The sequence below is a fragment of the Scyliorhinus canicula genome, chromosome 13 (assembly GCF_902713615.1).
Source record: "Scyliorhinus canicula chromosome 13, sScyCan1.1, whole genome shotgun sequence".
Taxonomy (NCBI): Eukaryota; Metazoa; Chordata; class Chondrichthyes; order Carcharhiniformes; family Scyliorhinidae; genus Scyliorhinus; species Scyliorhinus canicula.
In genome coordinates this window covers 104,299,007-104,316,374 of record NC_052158.1, presented here as the reverse complement: position 1 = coordinate 104,316,374, position 17,368 = coordinate 104,299,007, and the positions used below count along the sequence as shown (strand labels likewise).

Genomic DNA, 17,368 nt, shown 5'->3' with positions numbered 1-17,368 from the left:
GCTAGTGCCCCTGCACGAAGCAGCCTCCATCCGCTCCCAAACCGACCCTGCACCCACCATCCATTTCCTTATCATCGCTATGTTGGCCGCCATTAATAGTTGCTGAAGTTCGGCAATGCCAGACCCCCTTCTCCTCTGCTCCTTTCAAGCATCACCCTCTTCATCCATGGGGACTTCCCTGCCCATACAAATCCCAGAATAATTTTATTCAGCCTCTTAAAGAAGGACCGCAGGATAAAGATGGGGAGACACTGAAAAACAAACAAGAACTGCGGGAAAATCGTCATCTTAACAGTCTGCATCCTCCCCGCCAATGACAGTGATGGCATCCCACCTCCAGACCTCCTCCCTCACTCGTTCCAGCAGTCGGGACAGGTTGAGCTTATGCCACCTGCCCCAGTCCCGTGCCACCTGAATCCCCAAATATCGGAAACTCTCCCCCACTAGCCTGAACGGCAACCCCTTCAGCCTACTCTCCTGCCCCCTCGTCTGAATTACAAACAACTCGCTCTTAGCCATGTTCACTTTGTATCCGGAGAACCGGCTAAATTCCCTCAGGGTTGCCATAATACCGTCCATCCCCACCATTGGGTCCGATACATATATCAGCAGATCATCCGCGTATAACGAGACTCTATGTTCCACTCCTCCCCGGACCAGCCCTTTCCAGCCCCTAGAAGCTCTCAGTGCAATTGCCAGCGGCTCTATGGCCAGCGCAAACAGCAGTGGGGAGAGAGGCCAGCCCTGTCTTGTCCCACGGTGTAGTCTAAAGTAGTCCGATGTCGTCCTGTTCGTCCTTACACTCGCTTCCGGGACCTGATACAATAGCCTAACCCAGTCGATGAACCCCGCCCCGAACCCGAACCGTCCTAGTACCTCCCACAGATAATCCCACTCGACCCGGTCAAAAGCCTTTTCAGCATCCATGGCTACCACTATCTCTACCTCCCTACTCTCTGGGGGCATCATAATCACGTTTAGCAGCCTTTTTAAGTTGGCCCCACCAGCTGCCTCCCCTTTCCAAACCCGGTTTGGTCCTCCACAATTACATCCGGCACACAGTCCTCAATTCTGGTCACCAAACTCTTAGCCAGTAACTTGGCATCTACGTTGATCAAGGAGATCGGCCTGTATGACCCACAGGCCTCCGGGTCCTTATCCCGTTTCAGAATGAGCAAGAGGATGGCCTGCGACATCGTCGGGGGTAAACTCCCTCTGTCTCTTGCCTCATTAAAGACCCTGACCAGCACCGGCCCCACTATGCCGGCAAATGTTTTGTAATACTCCACCGGATACCCGTCCAGCCCCGGGGCTTTACCCGACTGCATGGCCGTCAGGCCCCCCAATACCTCTTCGATCCTGACCAGGGCCCCCAGTCCGTCCACCAACCCCCTCCCCACTCTTGGGAAGGTCAGTCCGTCCAGGAATCGCCTCATCCCCCCCCGGTCCCCCGGGTGGTTCCGAAGTGTATAGCTTCCTATTAAAAAGTCCCTAAAGACCTTGTTCAGCCCTGCTGGATCACCCACTAGATTACCTTCCCCATCCACTACCCTCCCTATTTCCCTAGCCGCTTCCCTCTTCCTCAGTTGCTGCACAAGCATTCTACTGGCCTTCTCCCCATGCACATAAATCACGCCTTTTACCTTTCTAAGCTGCTCTACAGCCTTGCCTGTAGTCAGCACACCAAACTTGACCTGCAGCCTCTGTCGTTTCCTGAGTAACTCTGGCCTCGGGGATTCCACGTAACTCCTGTCCGTCCGTAGAATTTCCTTAATCAGTCGGTCCGTCTCTGCCCTATCCATCCTGTCCCTGTACGCCCTGATTGAAATCAGCTCCCCTCTCACCACTGCCTCCCAGAGCATCGCTGCCAAGACGTCTCCAGTATCGTTCACCTGCAGGTAATTCTGCATGCATTTCCTCAGCCTCTCACACACCGCCTCGTACGCAAGTAGTCCACCTTCCAGCCTCCATGGTGGGTGCTGAAAGATGTCCTTACAAAACTGCACGTCTACCCAGTGCGGAGCATGGTCGAATATGGAAATTGCTTCTGCCCCCACCATTCCGGCCAGCAGGTCCCTACTCACCACAAAGTAGTCAATTCGGGAATACACCTTGTGGACATGGGAGTAATACGAGAACTCCCTCGGATCTGCTCCCCCCATTTGCTCTATGAACCCTCTCAGTTCCTTTGCCATCGCTGGCAACCTGCCTGTACTTGAGCATGACTGGTCCAAGCTCGGGTCCAGAACTGTATTAAAGTCTCCGCCCATGATCAACTTACGTGAGTCCAAGTCGGGGATCTTCTCTAGCATCCTCCTAATAAAATCCACATCGTCCCAATTAGGGGCATACACACTGACCAGGACTACTCTCACCCCTTCGCGTTTACCCCTCACCATAACGAACTTGCCACCCCCATCCACGACTGAGCCCTCCGCCTCAAATTATACCCTTTTATTAATCAGGATCGCAACCACCGTCGTCTTAGAATCAAGTCCCGAATGAAAGACCTGACTGACCCAGCCCTTCTTTAACCCAATCTGGTCTGCCACTTTCAGGTGCGTCTCCTTCAACAAGAGTATGTCCGCCTTCAGAACCCGCAGATGCGCAAACACACGCGCCCTCTTCACTGGCCCATTTAACCCTCTAACATTCCAGGTAATCAGCCTGGTTGGGGGGGCACTTCGCCCCTCCCCCTTTGACGATCAGCCATCCCCTTTCCTTGACCAGCCCCCCCCAGCCATGTGTCACGCTTCCTCTGGCCCGTCTCCTGGCCGGCTCCACCCATGACCTCCTCACTGTTACCATGCCCAGTTTCAATTCCAGTCAGGAGACCCCCCCCCCCCCCCCACTAGCAACACCAACCTATCACCTAACCCCTGCTCTAATCTAACTATATGGACACCCCCCACCTCGGCTTCCGTTGACTAGCTGCACTCAGCTAGCCTGGGGCTCCCAGCCTCGGCACCAGCCCGTCTCCCATCCATTGTTCCCAGTCACCCTTCCCCCGACCCCTCCACACCACTTCCCCAGATCAGCCCTACTTAAGCAAACACTATATACAAGTCATTAACAACCCCCACAATAGCACAATTCAAGTTAAACAAGAAAAAAAAGAGATAAGAAATAACAGGCACTCTTCAGTCCTAGCCATACAGACACAGAAAAAGATGGCACAAAGTTCCCATGAAGCATCCATTTTAACCCAACCCTTTTAACTGTTTTCTTTATTAATTCCCCCCCCAGCCAAACTCCAACTAAGGAAAGAGCCCAACAGGAAACATTCAGGAAAACCATGCAAAAAGCACACAAAAACAAGAAAAAAAAAGATACATCCCAAAACGGAGGAGACACCACATATACTTGAAAGCTCTAACATGAGTCCAAACGTCCTCAGCTCAGGGCCAGCCCTTGCTTCTTAACAAAGTCCATTGCCTCTTTGGGTTCCTCGAAATAGTGGTGCTGACCCTTATACATAACCCAGTCGCATCGGAAAAAGCAGCCCGAATTTCACCTTGTTTTTATTTATTTTTCTATTTTTTATTTTATTTTTTAAAAATAATTTTTATGGACTTCCGGTTGCGGCTATGACCAGCTAAGCCGCACATTTGGAAGCTCCTGCAACAAAGGTGTTTTTGGGCCAATTGGAGGGCCCCAACGGCGCTGAAAAAACGAATCCCGGTGGGGGAAGGTCCCCTGAGGAGAACTAGACCGATTTTATGGTCGGTACCCGGAGTGGAGCGGCAAGAAAAACGGCAGCAGCTCCCCAAAAAAAGCGGGGGAAGAAAATCAAAATGGCGGCCGGCGGTGCACCGGAGGAGTGGAAGAAATGGGCGGAGGAGCAGCAGGCCGCTCTCCTCCGTTTTTTCACGGAGATGAAAGTGGAACTCTTAGAGTCCATGAACGCGACGGCCACCAGGTTGGTGGGAGCCCAGGCGATCCAAGAGGCGTCGATTAAAGATCTGCAGCAGGAGATGGCCGCGAGGGAGGAGGAGGCCACAGTCATCGGGGCAAAGGTGGAGGTGCACGAGGCACTCCACACGAAGTGGCAGAGCCGCTTCGAGGAGCTGGACACTCGGATGAGGAGGAAAAATTTGAGGATCCTGGGCCTGGAAGAAGGCCTGGAGGGGTCGGATCTCCCGGGATATGTGGCGGAGATGTTGAGCTCCCTGATGGGGGAAGGGGCCGGTCCGGCGCCCCTGGAATTGGAAGAGGCATACCGGGTCATGGCCAGGAGGCCTAGGGCAAACGAGCCCCCGAGGGCGGTGCTGGTGCGGTTCCAGCGGCTAAGTGATCGAGAGAAAGTCCTGAGGTGGGCTAAAAGGGAGAAAAGCAGCAAGTGGCAGAACTCGACGGTAAGGGTGTACCAGGACTGGAGTGCGGAGGTGGCAAAGCGGCGGGCCCGGTACAACCGGACAAAGGCGGTGCTACACGCGAAAAAGATCAAATTTGGAATGTTGCAACCGGCGCGCTTGTGGGTCACCTACAAGGACCAACATCATTATTTCGAGTCCCCAGAGGAGGCCTGGACCTTTGTACAAGAGGAAAAGTTGGACACGAACTAAAACCTGGGAGCACCGGCGGTCGTAGCCGCCGGGGGACTCTTGATTGTGCAAGTGGCCCTTTTCTTTTTCAGGCCAGGTCGGAACTGGGTAACAGTTTCGTGGAGTGTTTGGGGTGTTTTTTCTCGAACGGTTGACTTTTCTGAATATTTTGAAGGTTTCGAGTTGTTGGGTGTTTCTGTATATTTGTACTGTTGAAATCTCTATTGTGGGTCGTTGGCTTCTTATGGGGTGTTTTTTCCCGTTTCCAATTTCCCTTAGTTATTTACCCCTCTTACCCTTTTTCTTTGGGTGCTTGGGGGGTTTTTTGGTTCTTTTTTTTCTTTTCGGGTTATGGTTATCTGCGGTTATTTATACTGTTTGATGGAGGGTGATGGTTGGGCACGCGGTTAGTTGATAGTAGTTAATTATTTTGTTATTTAAGTATGTAGTTAAGTATTTATGTATTTAGTTGCCATTGGGTATTTGTATTTATATCGTTAAGTTGGGGAGACGGGACGGGGGGGAGCGGGGTTGATTATGCGGGTCTTTCTCGGGGGTTTTAAGGGGATCTTTCACGGGCGCAGATGGGGTGAACCGGGAGGAGTCGGAATGTGGCAGGAGCAGCCGGGTCAGCGGAGACCAGCTGACTCTCGGGAGTACGATGTGGGGTACATCGCGGCTAGGAGGGGTCCTAGCCAGGGGGGGGGGGGGGGGGAAGGGGGGGGGACTGGGGGGGGACACCGGGTTGCTGCTAGAAAGACCAGGGACGAGAAGGGGAGAGCCGGGGGGGGGTGGGGGGGGGGGGCCATCGCTATGGGAAGCGGGTCAGAAAAGAAGGGATGACCCGGGGCGAGCAAGGGACAAGACATGGCTAATCGACAGGGAGTAGGGACGGGTCGCTCTGCGACCCGATTGATCACGTGGAACGTAAGGGGGCTGAATGGGCCGGTCAAAAGATCAAGGGTCTTCTCACACCTGAAGGGACTGAAGGCTGATGTAGCAATGCTGCAGGAGACTCATTTGAGGGTAGCAGATCAGGTCCGCCTGAGAAGGGGGTGGGTGGGACAGGTGTTCCACTCAGGCTTGGATATCAAGAACCGGGGGGGTGGCGATTTTGGTGGGAAAGAGAGTGTCGTTTGTGGCGGCAGAGGTGGTGGCAGACAAGGAGGGCAGGTACGTGATGGTGAGGGGTAGGCTGCAGGGAGAGAGTGTGGTACTGGTAAATGTGTATGCCCCGAACTGGGACGACGCGGGTTTTATGAGGCGCCTGCTGGGCCTCATCCCGGGACTGGAGGCAGGGGGCCTGATCATGGGAGGGGACTTTAATACGGTGTTAGACCCTGGGCTGGATAGATCGAGTTCCAGGACGAATAGGAGGCCGGCAGCGGCAGAGGTGTTAAGGGGGTTCATGGAGCAGATGGGAGGGGTAGACCCATGGAGATTTGGTAGGCCTAGGGCGACGGAGTATTCTTTTTTCTCCCACGTCCACAGAGTGTACTCTAGGATCGATTTTTTCGTATTGAACAGGGGGCTGATACCGAGAGTGCAGGACACGGAGTACTCGGCCATTGCGATATCGGACCATGCACCACATTGGGTGGACGTGGACATGGGGGAGGCGCGGGACCAACGCCCGTTGTGGCGCCTGGATGTAGGGCTGTTGGCGGACGAAGAGGTGTGCAGAAGGGTGAGAACGGGCATTGAGAACTATCTGGGTACGAATGACACAGGTGAGGTGCAGGTGGGGACGGTCTGGGAGGCCTTGAAAGCAGTGATTAGAGGAGAGCTGATCTCCATAAGGGCACACAGAGAGAGGAAGGAGAGGCAGGAAAGGGAGAGGCTGGTGGGGGAGCTCCTAGAAGTAGATAGGAAATATGCGGCGGCGCCAGAGGAGGGGCTATTAAGGGAGCGGCGTAGCTTGCAGGCCAGGTTCGACCTACTGACCACTAGGAAGGCGGAAATGCAGTGGAGAAGGGCGCAGGGTGCGGCGTATGAGTACGGGGAAAAGGCGAGCAGGATGCTGGCACACCAGCTTCGTAAGCGAGATGCAGCCAGAGAGATTGGGGGAGTGAGAGAGAGGGGTGGGGATGTAGTGCAGAAGGGGCAAGAGGTGAATAGGGTCTTTAGGGACTTCTATAGGGAATTGTATAGGTCTGAACCGCCGAAGAGGAGAGGGGGAATGAAGAACTTTCTCGACAAATTGGGGTTCCCAAAGGTACAGGAGGAGCTGGTGGAAGGGTTGGGGGCGCCGATAGAGCTGCAGGAGCTAATTAAAGGGATAGGCCAGATGCAGGCGGGGAAGGCGCCGGGGCCGGATGGGTTCCCGGTGGAGTTTTACAGGAAATTTGTGGACTTGGTGGGTCCAGTGCTGGTGCGAGCCTTCAATGAGGCGCGCGAGGGGGGGGTTCTGCCTCCAACAATGTCGCAGGCCCTGATCTCCTTGATTTTGAAGCGGGACAAGGACCCGGTCCAGTGCGGGTCCTACAGGCCTATCTCCCTCTTAAATGTAGATGCCAAGCTGTTAGCAAAGGTCCTGGCAACCAGGATAGAGGACTGTGTGCCAGGGGTAGTCCATGAAGACCAGACGGGGTTCGTGAAGGGACGCCAACTTAACACAAATGTTCGGAGATTGTTAAATGTGATTATGATGCCAGCAGTGGAAGGGGAGGCGGAGATAGTGGTAGCGCTGGACGCGGAGAAGGCATTTGACAGGGTGGAGTGGGAATACTTGTGGGAGACGTTGGAAAGGTTTGGGTTTGGGGAGGGATTTATCAAGTGGGTAAAACTGCTCTATTCAGCTCCGATGGCAAGTGTGGTAACAAACGGGAGGAGGTCAGAATATTTTGGGCTCCATCGAGGTACTAGGCAGGGATGTCCCCTATCTCCCTTACTCTTTGCATTAGCGATTGAGCCGTTGGCGATGGCACTGAGGGGGTCAGGGGGGTGGAGAGGACTGACAAGGGGAGGGGAGGAACATCGGGTCTCGCTCTATGCGGATGATTTGTTGTTGTATGTGGCAGACCCGGAGGGGGGAATGCCGGAGGTAATGGGGATACTAGCGGAGTTCGGGGACTTTTCGGGATATAAATTAAATCTGGGGAAAAGTGAGGTCTTTGTAATACACCCGGGAGACCAAGGGGAGGGAATTGGGAGGCTCCCCTTCAAAAGAGCAGTTAAAAGTTTTAGGTATTTGGGGGTGCAGGTGGCAAAGAACTGGGGGACCCTACACAAGTTGAACTTTTCCAGACTGGTGGAGCAGATGGAGGAGGAGTTTAAGAGGTGGGACATGGTGCCGCTGTCGCTAGCAGGGAGGGTGCAGTCAGTTAAAATGACGGTCCTCCCGAGGTTCTTGTTTTTGTTCCAGTGTCTGCCCATCTTCCTCCCCAGGGCCTTTTTCAAGAAGGTAACGAGTAGTATCATGGGGTATGTGTGGGCACATGGCACCCCGAGAGTTAGAAGGGTCTTTTTGGAGCGGAGTAGGGATAGTGGAGGGCTGGCGTTACCCAACCTTTCCGGATATTACTGGGCGGCAAATACATCGATGGTACGAAAGTGGATGATGGAAGGGGAGGGGGCAGCCTGGAAGCGCATGGAGAGGGCGTCCTGCGGCAACATAAGCTTAGGGGCACTGGTAACGGCACCATGGCCGCTCCCTCCCACGAGGTATACCACGAGCCCGGTGGTGGCGGCCACCCTCAAGATCTGGGGGCAGTGGAGGCGACACAGGGGGGAAGTGGGAGGTCTGATAGGGGCACCACTAAGAGGGAACCACAGATTTGCGCCGGGAAACACAGGAGGGGGATTCCAGAGCTGGCAGAGGGCGGGTATTAGACAACTGAGGGACTTGTTTATAGAGGGGAGGTTTGCGAGCCTGGGAGAGCTGGAGGAGAAATTTGGGCTCCCCCCGGGGAACACGTTCAGGTACCTCCAAGTGAAGGCATTTGCCAGACGACAGGTAGCGGGGTTCCCCGCGCTCCCCGACAGGGGGGTGAGTGATAGGGTGCTATCAGGGGTCTGGGTCGGGGAGGGGAAGATCTCGGACATCTATAAGATTATGCAGGAGGTGGAGGAGGTACCAGTAGAGGAGCTGAAAGATAAGTGGGAGTTAGAGCTGGGGGAACAGATAGAGGACGGGACATGGGCAGACGCCCTGGAGAGGGTTAACTCGTCGTCGTCATGTGCGCGACTAAGTCTCATTCAATTTAAGGTACTGCATAGAGCCCACATGACGGGGACAAGGATGAGTCGGTTTTTCGGGGGTGAAGACAGGTGTATTAGATGTTCGGGAAGCCCTGCGAATCATGCACATATGTTTTGGGCATGTCCGGCACTGGAGGAGTTCTGGAAGGGGGTGGCAGGGACGGTGTCGAGAGTGGTGGGGTCCAGGGTCAAGCCAGGATGGGGACTTGCGATCTTCGGGGTTGGGGTGGAACCGGGGGTACAGGAGGCGAGGGAGGCTGGAATATTAGCCTTTGCGTCCTTGGTGGCTCGGAGGAGGATCCTGATTCAGTGGAGGGACGAAAGGCCTCCGAGTGTTAACACCTGGTTAAACGACATGGCAAACTTTATCCAATTGGAAAGGATCAAATTCGCCCTGAGAGGGTCGGTGCAGGGGTTTTCCAGGCGATGGCAACCCTTCCTAGACCTCTTGGATCAGAGATAGAAACTGAGGCCATGACAGCAGCAACCCGGGAGGGGAGGGGAGGGCGGGAGGGGGGGGGGGGGGGAGGGGGGAAAACGACGAAGGAAGTACGGTAGCGGCGGTGGCACGGGCAAGGCCTGCCCGAGGACGCTGCTAGAAATGATAAGTTGGTCTGACTGTCGGTTCGCCGGCGGGGGGGGGGGGGGGGGGGGGGGGGATTCCTTTTTCTTTTCCTTGTTAAGTAGGGGAGTTTGACTTTGTTTTGTTATAATTTAAATGTAAATGTAGGGGGGGTTAAAATGTTTGTATTTTGAAAAATTCAATAAAAATTATTTATAAAAAAAAAAAAAATAATAATTTTTATTAAGGTTTTCACAAAATATAAACAACAAAACAATAATAAAAAAACAACCATGGTAAAAACCCAAGAACAACAACCACCCAACTACAAAAGCAACTACTAAAACACAAAAAAAAAAGCAAGCAACAAAAAGGAAAAAGATAACACCCGCCACAACCAACAAATCCATGTACACAATTCTTCCTCCCACTGAACCAAACCCCCCCTTTCCCCCCCCCCTCCTTTTCCCTTCTTCTCCCCCCTTCTTCCCCCCTTCTGCTCCCCCTTACTTCTCCCTCCCTTTCTTTCCCCCACCTTTATTTCTTCCCCCCCGCCCCCACCTTCTCCAATTTGATGAACCCCGCCATATCATTGATCCAGGCCTCCACGCTTGGGGCATCCTTCACCTTGTTTTTATACAGTGTCTTCTTCACCTGCCTATAGCATCCCCTCCTCCTGGCCACCTCCGCGCTCAAACCTTGATACACGCCAGGGTGGTATTGTCCCAAATACAGCTTTGTGTACTCTTTGTCCATTGCAGCACCCGTTCCTTGTCCAGGTACCTGTGAAAGCATACCACCATCGCTCGTGGGGGACCCCCTTGTCGCGGCTGCCTCACCTGCACTGTGTGTGCCCTGTCCACCACCGGCAGGCGCATGAACACCTCGTTCCCCAGCAACTTCTGAAACATACCCTCCACAAATGCAGCAGCGTCTAGCCCCCCTGCCCCCTCCGGAAGGCCCACGATTCTCACGTTCTGCTGGCGAGATCTGTTGTCCAGGTCCTCCAGCCTTTCCAAAAGCACTTTTTGCTGATCCCTCAGCCTCTGAATCTCCACATCCGCCACCGTTTGAAAGTCAGCCTGCTCTTCCACTGACTTCTCCAACTGCTGGAGCTTCTCAGCCTGATCATCCAGCCTTTTTCCCATCCGATCAATTGACTTCTGAAGTGGCTCCAAGGTGTCACGCTTCAAAGCCAAAAAGCCCTCCTGCATTGTCTGCAGCAGCTGCTCCATTGTGGGCTCGGCTTTCGGCTCCTTGCTGTGAACACCAGCCATGCTGGTCTCTTTCACAGCCTCCACTGTGCCCTTTCTCGACCACTTCTTCTGCTGTTTACGGTCCCTCCGGCTTCTTAGGCCCATACAATTTTGTATGGATCCTGTGCCTGAGTACTATTGCTTTCCAGTTCCGCGCTCAAAAGCGCAAAGAAGTCAGGGGAAAAGGTCCAAAAGTCTGACCGAAACGGGAGCCACCAAATGTGCGACCTACTCCCTCATAGCCGCCACCGGAAGTCCTCTAAATGCCCAGTCTTATAGTCTAACTTCAATATGTAATGGGTCTAAACATGCCTGCTTCATAGTTTAGCAATTTGTTCACCACTTGACCTTGGTCACTATTATCGAACAGAACATAGAACATAGAGCAGCACAGCACAGAACAGGCCCTTCGGCCCTCAATGTTGTGCCGAGCCATGATCACCCCACTCAAACCCACGTATCCACCCTATACCCGTAACCCAACAACCCCCCCCCCTTAACCTTACTTTTATTAGGATACTACGGGCAATTTAGCATGGCCAATCCACCTAACCCGCACATCTTTGGACTGTGGGAGGAAACCGGAGCACCCGGAGGAAACCCACGCACACAGGGGGAGGACGTGCAGACTCCGCACAGACAGTGACCCAGCCGGGAATCGAACCTGGGACCCTGGAGCTGTGAAGCATTTATGCTAACCACCATGCTACCCTGCTGCCCCCTAAAGTTATAAATTTTCCAATTAATCAAAGAAAATACAAAGATAACTGCTTATAACTGATTCCACCTTATTACTCTCAAATTTCTTGTTTAAGATTTTGTACATGTAGTAGTGTCAGCTGTGTCTCAGTTAATAGCATTCTCATTTCTGAGTCATAAAGTGCCAGGTTCAAATCCCACTTCAGGACTTGGAACATAAAAGTCAAAACTGACACTCCAGTGCAGTAATGAGGAAATGCTACATTGTCCAAAGTGCCATCTTTCAGATGGGATATAAAACTGAGGCCCCATTTGCTTGTTCTGGTAAATGCAAAGGTTCCCATGGCACTATTTTGAGGAAGAGCAGGGAAACTATCCCTTGTGTCCCACCAATAATTCAGTCAACATCACAAAAAACAAATTATCTGGTCATTGTTACATTGCAGTTTGTGAGAGTGTGTTGTGCACAGATTAGCTGTCATGTTTTATACATTACAACAGTGATTACACTTCAAAGTATTACAGTAAGTCTTTGTTTAAAGTTGTGGTTGCATCACTGAAATCACAACGTTAAGCGAAATAACTTCATGTGAATTATGGGTTCCCATAAGAATCAATGTTAAAGCCGGAGTTAGGTTCCTTTGGACATTTCTTGCCCAGAAAAAATAATGTACAAGCTGAAATACCGTACAGTACCGCTGCAGCACTGTGAATTCCTAGTTGGAATAACTTGCAAAGTAAACCTGGAGGTGGCCCTAAACAGGCCCTAAATAAATAACAATGTCAAAATGAAACAATGTTAAGCAGGGTGACTTCAAGTGAATACTTACTGTACTTCATTGGCTGTAAAGGGCTTTGAGACTTCGGGTGCTCATAAAACGCACTATATAAATGTAAGTCTTTTTTTTCTTTCTTTTACACAAATTACTTTACTGTGTCAGTTTTGTCCAGTTCATGTCCTTTGATAGTTCTATTTTATTTTGGGAAGGGTGCAGTGAGACTTACTTCCATTATTTCTTTCTGACTGGTTTTCCTCGCAACCTCTCTCTCACTTTGGAACTGCTTTTTCAAGGTTTCAATCCGTTCAGTCAAAATCTTTGACTCAATTTTAGCATCTTCAAATTCTTGTTCCCTGCAGAATTTTTATGATAATCAGGATGAGTAGGAAAGCAACAAAATGCAGTCAATTTTAATTTATATAGTACTGTAGTAATCAAGAAATGTAAGTTACAGGGCTAATACATTTCAAAATTGTAGCAGCTGTGCCCAACATAAGCCCTGATCCAGACATGAACACCAGCAGATTGGGTGTGAAGAGACCAGAGACTGTCCTGAATCTCACGGTGGCACTGGATTGAACATAGCACGAAAGTCCTCGAGCAAACTAAAATCAATGAGGATCAAGGAGAAAATCTTCTAATGGCTGGTGTAAAAAACAAAGATAGTCCCAGAACATTGTTGCTGGAGTTTCTCAGGGCAGTATCCAAGCCCAAATATCTCTACTGAGCTGTTCACTGATCATCCCGGGTCTAAATATCCAGGTTTGGGTTGATAACTGGCAAGTAACATTAATGCCTCATAAATACCAGGCTACAACCATCTTCAAAAACCAAATTTCCCATGGCAACACCATCACCAAGCATAATCAACATTCTGAGGGTCATCACTGACAGAAGCTTAACTAGTCCGAACAACAAAATGACTATCATAACAAGGCAATGAGTGCATCACCATCTTAACCCATCATATTCTCTTCACCGCCCTCAGCATTATCTATAAGGTTCATCCAGAGTGATGGAATATGCACACAGATGACTGCAGATGCAAAAATATTCAAAAAGCTCAACATCACCGTGGACAGAGCTATCTGCTTGATCAATATCCTCCCAACTGGACATAATGCCCATTGGCAGTGTGTAATGAACTCCAATTGGCTTTATTGGTTGGCCAATTGGAGTATGAGCTCCCTCAATGATAGCTCATTGAGGGGGCCCATATAATCACCTGTGTAGGCTTTGTGAGCCAGTCTTAAGTTGACTGGACTGCTAGCAGCAGTTTGTAGCTGCTCCTGTAATATCGTTATTGTAAATAAATATTGGCGCGGTGACGGAACTCCTGCCTCCCGTGGATTACTACACAGTGTAAGTGCAAAATGAATAAGTACTGCTGGATTGGCTTTGCTAAATTTCCCCTTAGTGTCCAGGAATGTGCAGGTTATGTTACGGGGATTTGGGGGGGGGGGGGGGGGGGGGGGGGGGTGGTACCTGGGTAGAGTGCTCTTTCGGAGGGTTGATGAAGATTCAATGAGCGAAATGGCCTCCTTCTGCACTGTTGGGATTCTATGATTTGCTAGCTTGCTGAAGTGCTGGAATATTACCCTGACACATAACCACATTTTTGTTGAAAAGGTAGGGTGTGGGATTCTCCGCTGGCTGACGGTGAAATCGGGAAACACGATTGAGCAGAGAATAGTTCCAACGCCAAAATAGCGGCAGACGCCGATTTGACACCAAATCGCAATTCTCCATCACCACGATAGCGGCGTCAATGCAGTCCGGAACACATGTACATTAAACACCATTTGCGTATCATTAGCGGGCCCAACCCGGTATTCTCCGGGGCATCCCCGATTCTCCACCTCCGATGGGGAGAGTTCTTGATGGCGAGGTTCACTTGTGCATTTAAAAATTGTGAAATGGTATTGTGACTGCTGAGGAAGAGCGAGGAGATAAGGAAACTGTCCAACATCGCCTGACAGTTGTGCCGGGGGGCGGGGGGAAGAGGAGGAGTAGCGGGGAGCTGTTCAGGAGGTGGGCTGTGGGGTCGGGTTGGACAGGCACGGAACGGCATTGCCACAGCTGAAAAGGCAGCTATACAGCTGCGCACACCACTGACAGCCCACTGTGAACTTCGGGCCATGGGCCATATAGGTGACCCCCCCCCCCCCCCCCCCAGGCCATCCGCTTAGGTGCCCTCTGGCCTAAGATGACCCTTATGACCCAGCTGTATGGGCGTGCTCCAGTGCACTCAGTTCCATCTTGTTGGCTGGGATGAGTGTGTGTGGGAATTGTAATGTGTATATGCGGCTGCAGCTTGTCAGCCTCCTGAGTGTCATTCATGGACCCAGCAAATCCCGCACCATTTTTCACTGGAAACGGTTATGTTCCACGTGGCGCTGGTGCTAGCCTCTCCACAGAAGCTGAATCGGTCCAGGTTCAGCACCAGTTTTGCTATCGTGAAAGTCCACGAATCCTGCCCCGATGTCAACACTTAGTCTCATGAACGGAGAATCCAGCCGAGGATATTTCGTCAAATACCGATCCTGTACTTCCGAGCGGCATTCAAAATGGCCAGGAACAGATTTTTAAAAATTGGTTGCACTGCGCATACATGCCCGATCATCGTTGCGCGTGCACAAAACTATGCGCACGCGCACCGATGATCGGGGACGCATGCGCAGTGCGGCTGCATTTATTTGTATATGGTTGCAGTCTTTTCTTTTCAAGTTCGTGGGCCAAAGGGACAAAGGGAGCATTGGGGCCAAAGGGACCCAAAACCATTTCCTCCATTATTGTCAGCAACAAACAAGGTAAGAGAAAATGGTGGGTCGCGCAGGTCGGCCAGCGTGGGCCGCGAAGGTCGGCTGGAGTGGGCCGCGAAGGTCGCGAAGTTCAGCCAGAGTGGGTCGTGAAGGTCGGCCGGAGTGGGTCGTGAAGGTCGGCCGGAGTGGGTCGTGAAGGTCGGCCGGAGTGGGTTGTGAAGAGCGGCCGGCGTGGGTCGCGAAGGTTGGCCGGGTTGGGTCCCGAAGGTTGGCCGGTTGGTAAAAATGGGTTCCCAGAAAAAAAGTTTGAAAAACACTGGTTTATCCTAATCTTTCAGCCACCACTTATAAAAATGGTGGGCAGGTGCACCAGGACAGAGGGAGAAGGACAAGAAAATAAATCTTACTTGAAAGCAGTTCGCAGAAATGGACAAATACAATGAGAAGAAAATTCACCCACTGAAATTAGAAATAATCAAAACGAATAGATCCAACTCTTGAACACCTAAACAACTTAAAGATTAAACCAGTTGTCAGGTCCAAAGCAGTCCCTCACAAATAACATACAACATTTTCACAAATTTGATATTTAGGTCATCTTTCAAAAATACTTGATCACACCATTGCAAAGAAGAAAAATATAACAAAGTCATTTAACTGCAGCATAAAACAAAGAACTTGGTTTTGCATAGTGCCTTACTGGGATAATTTCAACACCCAAAGAATGGGTGACTGTGTAGGCCTCAAATCTGAAACCCCAAAAACGAGGCTCGGTAATAGTGACAATGAAACCATTGTCGATTGATGTTAAACCCATCAGGTTCATTAATGTCCTTTAGGGAAGGAAATCTGCAGTCCTTACCTACATGGTGAAGTCTGGCCGACATGTGACTCAAGACTTACAGTAATGGCTCTTACATGCCCCCTGAAATGGCCGAGCAGCCACTCAGTTGTGAAAACCACTACCAACGGATCACCCGGCTGCGACTTAGGCAACAAAAATGACAAACAGCCCTGTCGACCCTGCAAAATCTTCCTTTCCAAAACTTAGGGGCTTGTGGCAAAATTGGGACAGTTGTCCCACAGACTAGTCAAGCAACAGCTGATATAGTCATACCCATGAAATCATACCTTACAGTGTCCCAAACACTTGCAATGCCTGGGAAGGCCCTGTCCCACTAACATAACAGGCTCACAGTGGTATACAGAAGTGTGTTGCCCTGGGAGTGCTCAACGTTGACTCTGGACTACGTGAAGTCTCATTGCATTAAGTTAAATATGGGTGAGGAAACCTCCTACTGTTTACCACCTACTGACCTCCCTCAGCTGATGAATCAGTACTCCTCCACGGTGAACACCATTTGGAAGAAACACTGAGGTTGCTAAGGCATGGAATGTACTCTGGGTAGGGGACTTCAATGCCCATCACCTAGAGAAGCTCAGTAGCACCGCTACTGAGCAAGTTGGCCGAGTCCTACAGGACATAGCGAATAGACTGGGTATGCAGCAGGTTGTCAGGGAATCAACAAGAGGGAAAAACATACTTGACCTCATCTCACCAATCTACCTGTCGCAGATGCATCTATCCATGACAGTATTTGTGAGAGTGACCACCACACAGTCCTTATGGAGACAAAGATCTGTCTTCTCACTGAGGGTACCATCCATAGTGTTTTATGGCACTCACCATGCTAAAAGCGGTAGATTTTCAAAAAATCAAACAACTCAATATTGGGCATCCATGAGGTGCTGTGAGTCATCAGCAGCAGCAGAATTGTATACAACCTCATGGCCTGGTACGAATTCCATTTTACCATGACCATCAAACCGGGGATCAACCTGGTTCAAAGAAGAGTACAGGAGGGCATGCGAGGAATAGCACACCTTAAAACCGGTGAAGCTGGAACACAAGGACTACTTGTATAGCAAACACGTGACAGAGTAACAAATGGATCAGGTCTGAGCTCTACAGTCCTGCCATATTCAGTCATGAATGGTGGTGGACAATTAAACAACAAACTGGAGGAAGAGGTTCCACAAATATCCTCATCCCCAGTGATGAAGGGGACTGGCATACTCATGCTGACAAAGCTGATATATTTGCAACAATCTTCAACCAGAAACGACGAGGTAATCCATCTTGGCCTCCTCTAGTTGGCCCCAACATTACAGAAGCCTACCTTCAGCTAATTCAATTCGCTAAACATGGTATTAAAGAATGGATGAAAACATCCTGACAACATTCCAGCAATAGTACTGAAGACTTGTGCTCCAGAACTAGCTGCACCCTTTTCCAAACCCAGAAAAGTGAAAAATCGCCCAGTTATGTCATGTCCATAAAAAGCAGTATGCCATGCCCAAGAAAAGCAGGACCATTCCAACCCAGCCAATTACTGCACCATCCGTCTACTCTTGATCATCAGCAAAGTGATAGAAGAGTTCGTCGACTGTCCTATCAAGCTGCACTTACTGAGTAATAACTTGCTCACGATGCTTAGTTTGGGTTCTGCCAGGATCACTCAGCTCCTGACTCATTACAGCCTTGGTTCAAACATGGACAAAAGAG

General features: G+C 50.8%; 1 protein-coding gene across 13 annotated transcripts in view; it reads right to left on the bottom strand.

Annotated features, from left to right (window-relative positions):
- The window catches only part of LOC119976006 (coiled-coil domain-containing protein 150-like), a 154,911-nt gene that overhangs the window by 38,722 nt on the left and 98,821 nt on the right, over positions 1 to 17,368 (bottom strand). For all 13 annotated transcript variants that reach the window (XR_005462849.1, XR_005462843.1, XR_005462845.1 and 10 more), the window contains one exon: positions 12,267 to 12,393. Coding sequence is in view for 3 of the 13 variants with exons in the window: in XM_038816036.1 (XP_038671964.1) it covers positions 12,267 to 12,393 (127 nt within the window). In the remaining 10 variants the exon portion in view is untranslated. The remainder of the gene's footprint in view (positions 1 to 12,266; positions 12,394 to 17,368) is intronic.